The 16237-nt window shown below is 52.2% G+C and overlaps 1 protein-coding gene across 1 annotated transcript; it reads left to right on the forward strand.

The window, feature by feature from the left end:
• Positions 1-3960: 3960 nt before the first annotated feature.
• Positions 3961-7188, forward strand: ARSA (arylsulfatase A; the record flags this gene model as incomplete). The annotated part of the gene is given in 9 exon segments (NM_213933.1): positions 3961-4184; positions 4481-4733; positions 4918-5158; positions 5238-5456; positions 5528-5697; positions 5986-6110; positions 6202-6329; positions 6545-6647; positions 6746-7188. Coding segments are annotated over 8 exon segments (1524 nt in total). The 5' UTR covers positions 3961-4184; positions 4481-4515.
• Between the last annotated feature and the right edge of the window lie 9049 nt (positions 7189-16237).

Below are 16237 nucleotides of genomic sequence, written 5' to 3' on the forward strand. Positions count from 1 at the left end.
CAGTCAGCACATAGAGGAATTTAATGATTCTTTTCTAGGCAGATATTAAATGAAGGAATAAATGAACAGAAGGACGTCCTGCATTTTTAAATGCTATTACACACACACACACACACACAGGAGCATGACGGCAGGACACGAGGAATATAGCAGTGCTCAAATGTGCCCACCTGGTCAACCATACCCTCTCCTTCAGCAACCTGATCACAGGCTGTCTGCTCACCCCAAGTTCTGACCTCATGCGTGTATCTCCACGTGATCTCTCACACCATGGCCTCCCATTTCCTTGACCTCTCAACTCACTGACTGTAAAACCTAAGTTTTGCGTGTATAGAGTAGAGACCAGGTATGGCTAGTTTGGGCAGAAAGGAATTTAGCACATGGAATTAGTAGCTACAACGTCATTGGGAGTAGTAAAAGAAGCATCAAGCCTGAACTCCTAGAAACACACTCTCCCCCAGCAACACCTTAGAACTGGGACCCTGGGGATTTACTCTTTTTGCCGCACTCAGCAAACTGAGGTTTCAGAAAGCTGATACCTCAACTGCTGGCTCCAAGAGACCACACCTCTCGGTCAAGGCCTGTATTTCACAGCCCCTTTTGCATTTAGGTAAGCCATGTCACGGAGTTCTGGAATTGGTTTGGGTAGAAATGATGTGTGCCACTCCTAGACTTAACTCAAATACTTCCTCTTAATTCTGCATGCTCTCTCTGCACCCATCTGCGGCTGGATGTAGGCATGTAGGATGACATGAAAACCACATGTCAAAAGTGGCAGCACTTCCTTTGGCATGGGTCCCTAATATGGAGCAGAGACCACCCCCAACCCCGCCCCAGCCCGGTCCTGCCTATGTGGCCAACTGGACTTTCTAGGAGCGAAAAATGAATGTCTGTTGTATTAAGTCACTGAGATTTGGGGGTTTATCCATTCAAGTAGCTGGTACTTCCTCAGCTGATATAGGAGAGGAACTCCAAGAGCCTTCATTGGGCTTCCCACCTTCAGAGTCCTTGTCTAGATCAACAGGTAGTGTTGCATTGGCCAGCTGCTCAATATATCTACTCAAATAATTTTCTTGAAAACCAGGAAAATTAATACAAAATAATTTACGTAACCACTGTGTCCGTCGTGAGATGGACTGTGGCTCAAAACACATCTCCTCTGACTTCCAACACCCCCTCTGATCAGTGGACTCTGGGGGCATCCGAATGTCTGGGTTTTGGCTCATAGCCAGTGCCCAGAAACCCCCGAGGGCATGAGGTGTCCCCTCCCCTAGTGCATGCCCATCCTGGCCAAAGGCCATATCTCCTGCCGAGGGCGGGGAGGTGGGTACAGAGAGAAGATGTGCTACACCCCTGGCTGTTTCCTCCAGGTCCTTCTCTCTGGCAGAAGACTCTGGGTCTCTGAGTGACTCATGTCCAGGAATTGGAAGAGAAGCTGCATAGTGAGTCAAGTCTGGGCACGTTCCTGAGACCCAGGGTCTTTCTACCACAGCCCCCACCTCCACTACTGCTGCCCTCTGGGTCTGTCATGGAGGGGGCTTCACGGCCGATGAGCCAAAATTCTTTGAGGCCACCCCGTTCTGCTTGACTGTGATGGTGACAACAGCTGTCTGGCCATGTGGCCTCCGCCACCCAGTATCTTTTCATCCTGTTTCATTTCCACCCCACAAAGTCAGGTCCCCAGAGCCTTTCAAGGCTGTCGCAGCTTCCGGGCCCACTCCAGAGCACACCTTTTCAGGTCTTAGCGAGGGTGTCCTCCAGGCCTCACAGAGGTCAGTTAGAGGACAGCGGAGCAGATGGAGCACAGAACTCTCCTGTCGCTCCCTGTCTTTAGATGCCTTTTCCTCCATTAAGCCAAAGAGCTTCCAGCGTCTTGGCTTCCTTCAAGTGGGCTGTCATGAGCCCTGGTTTTCATTACCAGAGCAAAAACAGTCAACACCATCCTGGCCCCTCAGATCCAGAACCTATGCTCATTGTCAGTTTTGCCTGATTTAGGATCATTTTCCTCAAATATCCAGGGGACAGGAATGACGGTTGCTGAGGGCAAGGAGGATGGAGCAGACCCGAGGCGGGTGGTGGAGGCATGCACAGATGGCCTCCGGTGTTCTGGGTCCCCCACATCGGCCAGTCGCAGGAGCCACTGCAGAATCCCTTCAAGTGGGCCGAGTGTTCTCCATGAAGCAGCTGGCCCAGCCCACCCACCCCAGGCAGGCCCAGGAAACCAGGAAACGGAGGCCACTCCCTTGTCCTGGGTGCAGAAACACAAGACCCACAGGCTCACTTGCAAGGCCCTTCTCCTGACTGTGGGTGTTAGTTCCAAATTAGTAACATCCAGAGTCACTTCCCGCACCCTGGCAGGCTGCCTCCTGCCGGGGCTCTGTCCCAAGCTGACCCTCCTGTCGGCTCCAGCAGCAAAGCCAAGAAAGACTCACATCTCTGAAAGACTCAGCCGCCTGCTTTGAACAAACATAGCTGGCAGCACATGGCCCTCCCCCACCCGGAGGTCAGGGCTGGGCTGGCTCTGGGGTCCCAAGCACACACACCTGAGCAGCCTCCAGAAACAGCGGGGGGAAAGCGCCATCCATTTGCATGACATTACAACGCTGGCAGGCTCTTCCAGAGAATAAGGGCAGGTCCTCTGCTGCCTGGGGTAATTCCCAGCTTGCAGTATAAAGGGAAGAAAGTGCTTTTGGACGATTCCTTTTAAACTCCAGTTCACAGCGCCGACCAGCTGTGATAGTTCCAATTACAGGTTCAAAGATTTCTGGGCCATGGAAAAGCTCTGCCCTGGCCGCCCCATGCACAGACCCAGAAACCACACTGGAATGTGATACTATCTGGATGCAGCTTACAGAGCCCCTTCCACTGCCTACCAAGTCAGCAGCAGCCTGGAGCCCAGCCCTGTCTCCGGGAGTCCCTCCCCTTCAAATTTTGCTCCTCAACACTGCTTCTCATCCTGAGCTTTCCTCTTTCATCAGGAAAATGCCAGCTCCACAGCCAGGGCTGGGCCTCAGTGGACACTCTCTTGGCCCCCACCCAATAACCAGAGGCCTTTCAAGGGCCCTACCCACTCTCTCGCTGGCCCAGGGTCAGTAACCGTGGAATACCCTCCCCGACCAGTGCCCAAAGCCTGCTCTTCCTGAGGTCAGACCTTGTGGGGGAGCATGAGGCCAGAAAGCTGTCTTGGGAGGGTTATGGGGGTGTGACCTTGGGGAGCTGCTGGGAAGAGATGCTCTGGGGGAGTTACTGCATGGATCTTGGGGCATTCAGCTGACCTCCCTCTTACTCTGACACAGTTAAACTGTAGACCACGAAGGTGAAGAAATTCATCGAAGCCTGTCTACCGGTGGAGCCAGGACCAAACATCTCCTCTTTCTATGCGTTTTTCTCATTGCTGTAATCTGGAGGCAGACCAGACCCCAGATGCCCCCTCCAATACCCTAACACACAGACACACATGTACACGGAGGGGAAAGTGCTGGAAATAACTCTCTTTTCTTTTATGGCCTCGCCCATGGCGTGTAGAAGTTTCTGGGCCAGGGATTGAACCCGTGCCACAGCTGTGACCCAAGCCGCTACAGTGACAACACCAGGTCCTTAACACGCTCCGCCACAAGAGAACTCCAAGAATGTTCGATCTTGTATTTCAAGAAATACACCAAAGGTAGTGTGGAAGGAAACGCCAGCAGTCGGCGGACTCCAAGCTTTTCGTTTCGATTTGCTCATTCCGCACTCTGCCGGCTCACGCCCCTTAAGAAACAGTCCACACGCCGAGCGCGAACACGAGGAGCTCGCCCCCGCGCCGGGCGCCAACAGCCTCGGGACGCAGAGCGTGGCAGAGCTCGCGCACAACCGTGCCGGCGCCCTCGCCAGCCCCGCGCCACACCCACTCCGCCCTTCGCTGCCCAGGCGCGACCCGGCTCCGCCCCCTCCGCCCCGCCCCCCGGCCAGCTCCGCCCCGCGCCCCGCCCCACCCCTGGGCGGGCCGCGTCGGGTCACGGGTTAGGGGGCGGGCCGCGGGGCGGGGCTGAGGCGGAAGTGCCGGTGAGGGGCTGTGCCTGTCGCTGTTCCGCCGCACCAGCCTTCCTCGGACCCGAACTGCCCTCGTCCCGCCTCTCGGGCCCCCGCGGGTCAGTGTGCGGGGACTTCTGCCCCTGCCCGCGAGCCTGGGCCGGGACCAGTAGGTGAAGAGGGTCAGATCTCCGCCGGAGAATGTGAAAGTGTCCTGGTCCTTGGGAGTCTCCAGAGAGTTGGATCCAAGGCTCCGGGCTCCTGGGTTCTGTTGGAGTCGAGGGTCTCGGTGCCGAGTTCCCTGGGACTTCAGGAAAGGAGTTGTCTCAGTCGGGGGAGGATTCGGGTCTGGGGTCTCAGGGGAGGGTAGTGGCTGAGCCTGGGTTGCTGGGGGAGGTTAGGGTCTAGGTCTGGGTCTGGGGCGTCAGAGCTAGAGCTGGCTGGAACCCTGTGTGCCTTCCCTCTCAAGGGTCTCCTGCTGCAGGCCGGTCTGTGCTGTGGGCCATGGTGGCTCTGTGGGCCCTCACTCTGGCCTTGGCCTCAGGCCTGGCTGCTACCAGCCCACCTAACATCGTGCTGATCTTTGCTGATGACCTGGGCTACGGAGACCTGGGCTCCTACGGGCACCCCAGTTCCACCACCCCCAATCTGGACCAGCTGGCCGCAGGGGGTCTGCGGTTCACCGACTTCTATGTGCCGGTGTCTCTGTGCACACCCTCCCGGTGAGCAAGGAGACGGAATGTGCACCCCAGGCGCCCACCCCTGCCCACCGGTTCCTCTGGCTTCACTCTGGATTGCAGCGGGGAGACATTCACCTCCCTCGTCTTCCGCCGCTCTCACCTCATCTCCTCTGTTCATCTCAGTCAGTTTTGCTCTGTTTCACGGACCCTGTGACTTGTCCTGCAGGGCTGCCCTCCTGACCGGCCGACTCCCAGTTCGGATGGGCCTGTACCCTGGCGTTCTGGAACCCAGCTCCCGAGGGGGTCTTCCCCTGGAGGAGGTGACCCTGGCTGAGGTCCTTGCTGCCCGAGGCTACCTCACAGGGATGGCTGGCAAGTGGCACCTTGGGGTGGGGCCTGAGGGGGCCTTTCTGCCCCCCCACCAGGGCTTCCATCGATTCCTGGGCATCCCATACTCCCATGACCAGGTAGGAACTACCAGCGTCCTTCCCTTGACCCGACAGCCCCACTCTATAGCCCAGACCTCTGAAGGAGCTGCTCCCCCAGGGCCCCTGCCAGAACCTGACCTGCTTCCCGCCGTCCACCCCCTGCGACGGCAGCTGTGACCAGGGCCTAGTCCCTGTCCCGCTATTGGCCAACCTGTCGGTGGAGGCGCAGCCCCCTTGGCTGCCTGGACTTGAGGCCCGCTACGTGGCCTTCGCCCGTGACCTCATGGCTGATGCCCAGCGCCAGGGCCGCCCATTCTTCCTGTACTACGCCTCCCACGTAAGTGCCCCTGCCCCTGCCCTGAGCTGCCTGTGACCCAACCCCACGCTAACTCGAGTCTCTACCCCCAGCACACCCACTACCCCCAGTTCAGTGGGCAGAGCTTTTCGGGGCACTCAGGCCGAGGGCCATTTGGGGACTCCCTGATGGAGCTGGATGCAGCTGTGGGGGCCCTGATGACAGCTGTGGGGGACCTGGGGCTGCTCGGAGAGACACTGGTCATCTTCACTGCAGACAACGGGTACTGTGGCTGCGGCACAGGAGGGCGCTGGGGTCTTCCCACCTTGACCGCTGGCCAAGGACATAGTGCGATAAGGGTCTCAGGAGATGCTGGCCACATACAGTGATGTCCACATGCATGTGTGTGGGAGGCCAGGGGCCACAGGTACATAGATGTGCTGGCCTTGGTAGGACAGGGAGGGGACAGACACGTGCTGGCCATTGCTGGGCAAAGTGGGTAACTCAGGAGTCTGGGGATGGGGTCACCAGGTGGACCCCTCATCACTGATGACCGCCTTGTATGTCCCAGACCCGAGACGATGCGGATGTCCCATGGCGGCTGCTCCGGCCTCCTACGATGCGGAAAGGGAACCACTTTTGAGGGAGGTGTCCGAGAGCCTGCCTTGGCTTTCTGGCCAGGCCACATTGCTCCTGGTCAGTCTTCAGGCCTCCTCCTCCTGGACTCTTGGTCCCATCTCCCCACCCCTGATCCGCACATGGAGTGACTCCAGCTGTCTACCCCCAGGTGTGACCCACGAGCTGGCCAGCTCCCTAGACCTACTGCCCACCCTGGCGGCCCTGGCCGGGGCCCCGCTCCCCAATGTCACCCTGGATGGCGTTGACCTCAGCCCCCTGCTGTTGGGTACAGGCAAGGTAGGGCCAGTGACCACAATCCCCGCCCACTTACCCTCCCGGAAATGAGTTTGGGCAGCACTTGAAGTCCCTGGGGCCAGGTGGATGCTCTGTTGCTTAACATCCACTGGTGCCACCCCTGGGGTTCCTTGGTGGGCAGGAAGCCACTGTACATCCAGGGCCCAGCGCAGAGCTCATGGCTCTGGGGATGCGGAGACCCCTGACTTTGCCTGCAGAGTCCCCGGCGGACGCTCTTCTTCTACCCGGCCTACCCAGATGAGGTCCGAGGGGTCTTTGCTGTGCGCAGCGGGAAGTACAAGGCGCATTTCTTCACCCAGGGTAACCTCCTCTGCCCCAGCCATGCCAACCCCTTGGAGCCTCAGAACCCAGCACTCCCCTCCCTCTTGCCCTGTGCACAGACATGTCCCCCTCCCCAGGCTCTATCCACAGCGACACCACTGCGGACCCTGCATGCCACGCCTCTAGTCCTCTGACTGCCCATGAGCCCCCGCTGCTCTTTGACCTGTCTGAGGACCCGGGTGAGAACTACAACCTTCTGGGGGGTGTGGCTGAGGTTGCCCCAGAGGTGCTGCAGGTGCTGAAGCAACTTCAGCTGCTCAAGGCTCAGTTTGATGCTGCCGTGACCTTCAGCCCCAGCCAGATAGCCCGGGGTGAGGACCCTGCCCTGCAGATCTGCTGTCAACCCAGCTGCACCCCGAGGCCATCCTGCTGCCACTGTCCTGAGCTCCAGCCCTGAGAGCACAGGCAGAGGCCAGCCCAGGGCCCTTTGTCCTCCCCCTCTCCCCAGCATGTGATGGTTTATCGCTGTGCTGTGAGTGGATGAAGGTGGCTCGAGAATGCCAATAACACCAGCTGACACCTGTAGGTGTGATCATTCGTGTGATCCTTGTGATAGCCCTGGGATAGGTGCTCTTCTGCTGGTACAAATTAGGGACGAGAGGCATGGAGAGGTCCAGCCAGCCTGCGGTCACTCAGCCAGTGAGAAGTTGGGCTGGGATCTGAACCCAGGCCTCTTGGCTCGGGAAGCTGTCCCCCTCCCCCAGGTGATTGCTTGTGTCAGGCAGACAAGTGTGGTGACAGGGCAGTACCAGGCGCTTTTAGGTGCCAGGACGGGCGGGGGCAGGGCATGACAAGCTGCAGACCCCAAAGACACAGAATGCCCGCAAGAGCCAGGTCTTCCCCAGGAGGAAGCACAAGGACCGCAGCACCCTGGCTCTTACCAGAAACCTGTCTGAAGGTGGGTGAGAAGTTGCACATTCTACAAGGTGAAGTGGGCTGAGGGCCCTGCCAGCTCCAAGGATGGCACATCCGCAGCTCCTGAGGCTACCCTTCAGTCTCACACACCCCTTCCAGAGCTCTGCATTTCCCACCTGCTCCTGTGTTCCCAGTTTCCTGGCTTTGCCTCCACCCCCATAGGAACCATTCTCCACCCAGCATAGTGATCTTCTTAAAACATATCAGGTCTGGCTCCATCCCTGCACAAAACTGCAGGCTTCCCGTCTCACTCAGAATTGAACCCAGACTCCTTGGAATGGCCCCACACCCCACACCCTTGGCAGCTGGCCTCTCTGTAGAGAGGGTGTCCAGACTGCCCCCGCCCCGCACCTGCATGGTGGCAATGTCACCCTCATGGGGTCACCGTGTGTGGCGCTGCCAGGTCCACATGCTCCCCCAGCATTGATTGGATGCAGGGTGCTGTCAGGTGGGGGTCCTGTCCTCGTGGTAGAGACACAACAGCCACCCCTTCCTATCAGTGGACCCCCTTGACCTCTGAGGTACAAGCTCTCCTGGTCCCAGGAAGGTAGTCTGAGCCAGTCACATCCAGAGATTGGTCCAGGAGAGGCATGTGACCAACAGTCCTGGTCAGTGAAAAGTCGGGGGCAGTCAGCTGGAATCCCTGGGTCCTCTTCAGCTTTCATCTCCCAGAAGTGGTGATTTGTGGCATCACTGGCCCTGACCAGACATCGTGCGGCTGCTAAACCAGTGTCCCCAGCCACATGCCTCCAGAGCTCACAGTGTAAGACAATAAACCAGCCTGTTGAAGCCACGGCTGTTGGGTCATCTATTGCTTGCAGCTATAAGCAGTCTTGCTGGAATGATGTGTGTGCAAGGTGTGTGTGCATGTGCAGGGGGTTTCCTAAGGGAGCTTGAGGTGTCAGATACCATGTGCTGAGCCCTCTTCTGTGTCCATGTGACTGTCCCATCTATTCTGGTCTGTTTTGGGGGCTGCGCTAACCATGCCCCAAATCCTGCTATGTCTTGGAGCTGACTGCATAGGGCAGTGGTTTCCTTGGGGGCCGCCTGAGACACTGATGCTGGCTCGCGGGCCCATGTGCACTGTGGTCTGGGCGTACCTACCCACTGCAGCCTGCAGCCTCTCTTCCGGTGAGATCTGCAGTCACCTCAAGGTGCCTTGGTTTCACAATGAGGACAGAGGGGAGTGGAAGTGATCTCCGTATCACATCCAAAGCTCAAACGCTCCAGCAAGAATGAAATGAATGCAGGCACCTTGTCCAGGTCTGTTGTCCACCTGAGTGAGAGCATCACGTATTAGTTCCACAAATGTTTACATACCATGAGAGGCTGGTGTATAGTGCTGGGTCACAGATCAGCAGAGGGGACCACCCCTGCACCTGTGGTGCTTAATGTCTAGCAAAGGAAATGAGCATCAACCCTGAGTGCTCAGGCCACCTGGAGTTCAGTTATATGGAGGTTCCCAGGCTAGGAGTCGAATCGGAGCTGTAGCTGCCGACCTACACCACAACCACAGCAATGTGGGATCCAAGCCTCATTTGCAACCTACACCACAGCTCACAGCAGCAGCAGATCCTTAACCCACTGAGCGAGGCCAGGGATGGAACCTGTGTCCTCATGGATGCTGGTCAGATTTGTTTCCACTGAGCCACGACAGGAACTCCAGATTGTACCTTTCTAAGAATTTGTCTATTTCTTCTAGGTTGTCCATTTTATTGGCATATCGTTGCTTGTAGTGGTCTCTTAGGATCCCTTGTATTTCTATGATGGCCATTGTTAATTTCTTTTTTACTTCTAATTTTGTTGATTTGAGCCCTCTCTTTTTTCTTAATGAGGCTGGTGAAGGGTATATCAATTTCGTTGACTTTTTAAAGAACCAGCTTTTAGTTTCATTGATCTTTTCTATTGTTTTCCTCACTTCTCTTTCATTTATTTCTGCTCTGTTCTTTATGATTTCTTTCCTTCTACTAACTTTGGATTTTGTTTGTTCTTCTTTCTCTAGTTGCTTTAGTGTAAGGTTAGGTCGTTTGAGATTTTCCTTGTTTCCTGTTTGTATTGCTATTATAAACTTCCCTCTTAGAACTGCTTTTGCTGCATCACATAGGTTTTTGGATCGTTGTGCTTTCACTTTCATTTGTCTCTAGATATTCTTTGATTTCCTCTTTGATTTCTTTGGTGATCCATTGGTTGTTTAATAGCAATTGTTTAGTATCCCCGTGTTTGTGTTTTTTGCAGTTGTTTTTACTTGTAGTTGATTTCTAGGCTTATCACATTGTTATTTCAATTTAAAAAGATTTCAGTTTTCTTAAATTTACCAAGGCTTGATTTGTGGCCCAGAATGTGATCCATCCTAGAAAACGTTTCATGTACACTTGAGAAGAATGTGTATTCTGCTCCTTTTGGATGGAATGTTCTATAAATATCTGTTAAGTCCATCTGGTCTAATGCATCCTTTAAGGCCTGTGTTTCCCTGTTCATTTTCTGTCCGGATGACCTGTCCATTGCTGTTAAGTGGAATGTCAAAGTCCCCCAGTATTGCTGGGTTATTGTTGGTTTCTCCTTTTATGGCCATTAGCAGTTGCCTTATACATTGAGGTGCTCCTACGTTGGGTGCAGATATATTCACAATTGTTTTATCTGCTTCTTGGATTGATCGCATGATCATTATGTACTGTCTTTTGTCTCTTATAACAGTCTTTATTTTATTTTTATTTATTTATGTATTTATTTATTTTTGTCTTTTTGTCTTTTCCAGGGCCTCACCCATGGCATATGGAGGTTCCCAGGCTAGGGGTCTAATCAGAGCTGCAGCCACCAGCCTACACCAGAGCCACAACAACACAGGATCCGAGCCGCATCTGCAACCTACACCACAGCTCACAGCAACGCCAGATCCTTAACCCACTGAGCGAGGCCAGGGATCAAACCTGCAGCCTCGTGGGTCCTAGTCGGATTTGTTAACCACTGAGCCATGACAGGAACTCCTCCGTAACAGTCTTTATTTTAAAGTCTGTTTTGTCTAATATGAATATTGCTACTCCAGCTTTCTTCCGATTTCTCTTTGCATGGAATATCTTCTTCCATCCTCTCGCTTTCAGTTTCTGTGTGTCTCTAGAACTGAAGTGGGTCTCTTTAGATGTCATATATATGGGTCTTGTTCTTGTATCACTTCAGCCAGTCTATGGCTTTTTGTTGGAGTATTTAGTCCATTTACATTTAAGGTAATTATTGATATGTGTATTCTTATTGCCATTTTGTTGTTTTAGATTTGTTTTATTGGTCTTTTTTCTTCCCTTCTTCTCTTGTTCTCCTATCTTATGGTTTGATAACTATCTTTAGTGTTGTATTTGGATCGCATTTTCTTATTTGTGTGTGTGTCTATTGTAGATTTTTGGTTTGTGGTTAAAATGAGGTTTTGATACAGAAGTCTAAATATACTCATGATTGTTTTTAGTTTCTAGTCTCTTAATTGCAAAGGCATCTTCGGTATTCTGCATTTGTGCCCTCCTCTTCTCACGGTTGCTGGTTTCATTATCATGTTTATGTGGATGATTTTCTACCTTTACTATGTGATAGTTGCCTTTACCAGTGAGCCTTCTCATTTGCAATTTTTTTGTTTCTAGTTGTAGCCTTTTCTTTTTCACCTAGAGAAGTTCTTTTAGTGTATGTTGTAAAGTTTGGTGATACGGAATTCTCTTAGGCTTTGCTTGTCTGTAAATCTTTTGATTTTCTCCTTCAAATCTGAAGGAAATTTGCTGGGTAGAGTATTCTTGATTGTAGGTTTTTTCCTTTCATCACTTAAAAAATATCATGCCAATACCTTCTGGCCTGCAGAGTTTCTGCTGAAAAATCAGCTGATAGCCTTATCATGGTTCCCTTATATATTATTTGTTGCTTTTCCCTAGCTGCTTTCAACATTTTCTCTTTTTCTTTAATTTTGGTCAATTTGATTAATTTATTTCTTGGGGTGTTCCTCCTTGGGACTATTCTATGTGGTATTGTGCTTCCTGGATTTGAGCAAATGTTTCCTTTCCCAAGGTAGGGAAGTTTTCAGCTATTATCTCTTCAAACATTTTCTTTGGCCTTTTCTCTCTTCTCCTTCTGGCACCCCTATAATGTGACTGTTGGTACACTTAATGTTGTCCTAGAGTTCTCTTAGACTGACCTTGTTTCTTTTCAATCTTTTTTCTATATTCTGTTCTGCATCACTGATTTCCACCAGTCTGTCTTCCAGCTCACTTATTCATTCCTCTGCCTCCTGTGTTCTGCTGTTTGTTCCATCTAGTGAATTTTCCATTTTGGTTATTGTGTTGTTCACCTTGCTTGTTTATTCTCTAAATAGTCTATATCTTTAGTAAATGTTTCTGTAATTTAGCAATCTCTGCCTCCAGTTTTCTTCCAAGGTTTTGGATCATCCTTACTATCATTATGCTAAAGTTTTTTTCATGTAGCTTGCTTATCTCCACTTCACATAACTGTTCTTTTATGGGCCAGATGAAGGATTTTGTCTTTTTCCTTCATCTGGCCCATATTTCTCTGCCTTTTCATTTTATATAGATTTTTGTGTGGTTTCCTTTTTGCAGTCTACAGTGTTATAGCCTCTCTTGCTCTGGTGTCTTCCCCCTTGTGGGAAAAGTTGACACAGAGGCTTATTATAGGCTTCCTGATGGGAGGGGCTTGTGCCTGCCCGCTGGCAGATGAAGTGGAGTCTTGTCCCTCTGGTGGGTGGGGCTTTGTCTCTGAGTGTGATTAGAGGCAGCTGTGTGCCTGGGAGGACTTCATGCAGCCTGTTTGCTGATGGGTGGCATTGTGTACCCACCCTGTTTGTTGTTTGCCCTGTAGCTTCTCAGCCCTGGTGGATGGGGCTAGATTTTTTCAAAATGGCAGCCTCCAGGTTTCCAGCCTCCAGCCTCTAGCCTCCTCACACTGATGATTATTCCCTGGGAACTTGACCTCCAATGTTCTGCCCCCACAGTGAGCCACAGCTGCCTCCTGCTTTCCCAGGAGACCCTCCCCACAGGTAGGTCTGACCCAGATTCTTATGGAGTCCCTGCTTTGCCCTGGAACCCAGAGCACATGAAAACCTATGTGAGCCTTCCAAGAGTAGGGTCTCTGTTTCCCCCAGTTCATGGAGCTCCTGTGCACAAGCCCCACTGGCCTTCAACGCCAAATGATCTGGAAGCTCCTCCTCCCAATGCCAGACCCCTGGGCTGGGGAACCTGACGTAGGACTTGGAACACTCGCTCCTGTGGGAGAGCCTCTGCAATATAGTTACTTTCCAGTCTGTGGGTTGCCACCAGGCAGGTGTGGGATTGCTTATATCACAAAAGTGCCCCTCCTACAATCTCAAGGTGGCTCCTTCTTTGTCTTTGGTTCTTCTTTGTCTTTGGGTATAGCATATCTTTTTTTTTTTTTTTTTTTTTTTTTTTTTTTTTTTTTTTGGTAGCTTCCAGTCTATTTTGTTGCTGGTTGTTCAGCAGTTTGTTGTAATTTTGGTGTTTTTGTGAGAGGAGATGTTGAATTCTTCTCCACCATTTTGTCTCTGAATCCAAGACCACCATTCTTTTTTTTTTGCTTTTTTTTTTTTTTTTTTTTTTAGGGCTGCACCCATGGCATATGGAGGTTCCCAGGCTAGGGGTCAAATCAGAGTTGTAGTTGCCAGCCTACACCACAGCCACAGCAATGTAGGATCTGAGCCAAGTCTGCCACCTATACCACAGCTCACGGCAACACCAGATCTTTGACCCACTGAACAAGGCCAGGGAATTGAATTCCCAACCTCATGGTTCCTAGTCAGATTTGTTTCCACTGCACCGCTACAGGAACTCCGTGAGACCACCATTCTTTATAATGATCTTGCCTAATTTGCCGTAATTCCTTCCTTGATTCTTCCAAACTCTTTCTGGCTCCAAGCAATGGTATTTATAAAAGTAATGAGTGCTAGGAATTCCTGTTGTGGCTCAGCAGGTATCTATGAGGATTCAGGTTCGATCTCTGGCCTCGCTCATTGGGTTAAGGATCCAGTGTTGACGCAAAGCCACGGTGTAGGTCGCAGACACGGCTCAGATCTGGTGTTGCCGTGGCTCTGGTGTAGGCTGGTGGCTGCAGCTCTGATTCAACCCCCAGCCTGGGAACTTCCATATGCCGTGGGTGCAGCCCTAAAAAAAAGAAAAAAAAATTGTAAAAAGGTAACGAGTGCTAACTCCCAGGAGTGCTGTTCTTGGCCTGACAGGTGAGCTCACTCGAGTCTCATAATGACCCTATTAGATGGGTACTTTCGTTGTGGCCAACGTAACTTTTTATGTTTGAGTTTAATTAACATATCTTTACATTTTAATTTTTAGTGGTTTTTTTTTTGTGAGTGTTTCTATTTTCATTTGAGGGTGCCTAAGAGCAACCTATAATGCTTAAAACAGTTGACATGCTTGTTGCAGTGAAAAAAGGAAGTGAAACTGTCAGTCCTACCTTCACTGAATGACTGTTGCCTTAATGTTTCCTTTCAGCCTTTTTCTTATGCCACACCCACAGTGTGCAGACGTTTCCAGGCCAGGGGTCGAACCCAAGCCACAGCAGGGAAAACGCTGGATCCTTAACTTTCTAGGCCACCAGGGAACACGCCCTTTCAGACTTTTTCAATGTAGCATAGATTTTGCGTATTTATTTTTCCTTAATAACATAACAAATATTTTCTGTGTTATTACTGAATGTTTGTAAGCACACTTTTTTCATAATCTGCCTAATGTTGCAGTTAGGTAAATGTACTTTAATTCAGTTAACCCTACTGGTTAATATTTAGATGATTTTGTGCTTTCAACATTGTATTTTACTTTTTACTTTTTGGTCATTCCCAAGGCACTTATAAGTTCCCAGGCCAAGGACTGAACCCACACCACAGCAGTGACAACACTGGGTCCTTAACCTGCTGAGGCACCAGGGAACTCCCAAAGCTTTTCATTTAGGATGCTATCCTTGGCTGCACTACGAGAAGTCAGAGTCCTGGCATGGGAGGCCTCCTCACTTACCACTCTGGCCCTGCAGGCCCAGCAGGTATGTCAGGTGCTGCACCAAGTTCTGGGTGGACATTAGCCACGTCCTACTCTCAGACTCACAGTTGGCAGCCTCTGCCAGGGGAGCAGGTAGGACCCAGCACACTCCAACATGCAGAAGGAGCATCGCCCAGCAACATGCAGAGAGGGACAGTGAATACTCTCGGGACGCTCAGTTTCCGGGGCAGAAATGGGGTGAAGAGAAGGCAGGAGAGGGGTGGGGATGAGGTAGGAGAGGTTCAACAGGGAGCCCACAGTAGCGTTTAAGATGGTGAATGGCCTGCTCAAGTTTCTGTTTAAAAACTCTTGTCTGGTTGCAGGTCCTGGTGGATTTGTAGATGCAGGTGGAGGAAGGGAGCCTGGAGGAGGCTGCCTGATGCACAGAGATCTAGGCAGAGGAGTTCCCACTGTGATGCAGTGGGCTGAGGATCCCGTGTTGCCCCAGCTGTGGTGTTGGTCGTAGCTGCAGCTTAGATTTGACCCCTGGCCCAGGAATTTCCATATGCTACAGATGTGGCCCCCCAAAAAATCCAGGCAGAAACTCAGGCTGGTTTCTTTTTTAGGGCTGCACATAAGACATATGGAGGTTCCCAGGCTAGGGGTCAAATCAGAGCTGTAGCCACTGGCCTATGCCCCAGCCACAGCAGTGCCAGATCCGAGCCGTGTCTGCAACCTACACCACACTTCACGGCAATGCCGGATCCTTGACCCATTAAGTGAGGCCGGGGATCGAACCTGCGTCCTCATGTATACTAGTCAGATTTGTTTCCGCTGAGCCACAATGGAAACTCCCTCAAGGTGGTCTGATCCAGGCAGAGGTGGGGAGGCGGAGGGGCAGACCTAGGGGTGATGTGCTGGAGGTGAGGTGATAACAGGGGAGCAGTCTAGAGTGACTCCAGGACTCCAGCACAGGCAACTGGAAAAAAATAGAAAGCACAGAACATAGAACAGAGGCCCATGAGGAAAAGGTGTAATTTGGACGTGTCCCTGGCCCCACCAGGAACTTCCTTCTTCTGCACCTCGGTGCCCTTGTTAGGGTTGCTGTGTATACAGAATTCCACAAGGCCCCTGGCCAGTGGCTGGCAGAGAGAGTGCTCCCAGGTGTCAGCTGCGGTTGGTGAGTTAATGGGCAGCACAGAACTGAACCAAGCCATCTGTTCAGAGGCAGGACGCTGGGGCCCTCAGCACAGGGAAGGCATCAAATCTGAGGGAAGAAGGAACCGGGTTGGGGTCTGGGGTGCAGCCGAGCTGGAGACCATGAGAGCTGAGAAGGAGCAGCTGGGGAGGTGAGGGAAAGTGCCTGGGCAGGTGCGGGAAAGGAAGCCAGAGAGGGTGGACAGGCGGGGAAAGGGCCCCACTGACAGCTGGTGCGGGATGCCCGAGATGTCTGGCAACTGACCTGAAGGGCCAGCAGGAAGAGAAAGGCTAAAGATCCCGAGAAGCAGAGAAGTGGGCTGGAAGGAGACCGAGCCCAACAGGGCCAGGGGTCGCTGGGCAAAATGGAGTCTTCCCTGAGATGTGCGAGGGCGAGAATGCCCACCTGACTGAGCGAAGGGGAGCAGAAGCTGGTGCAGCCACAGCGGTCTGAGAGCCATGCCCCTGCCCAGG

Source organism: Sus scrofa, chromosome 5, assembly GCF_054392235.1.
Source record: "Sus scrofa isolate SSC_HxYL_T2T_F1_AM1 chromosome 5, Sscrofa_HxYL_maternal_Yorkshire_Landrace_v2.0, whole genome shotgun sequence".
Taxonomy (NCBI): Eukaryota; Metazoa; Chordata; class Mammalia; order Artiodactyla; family Suidae; genus Sus; species Sus scrofa.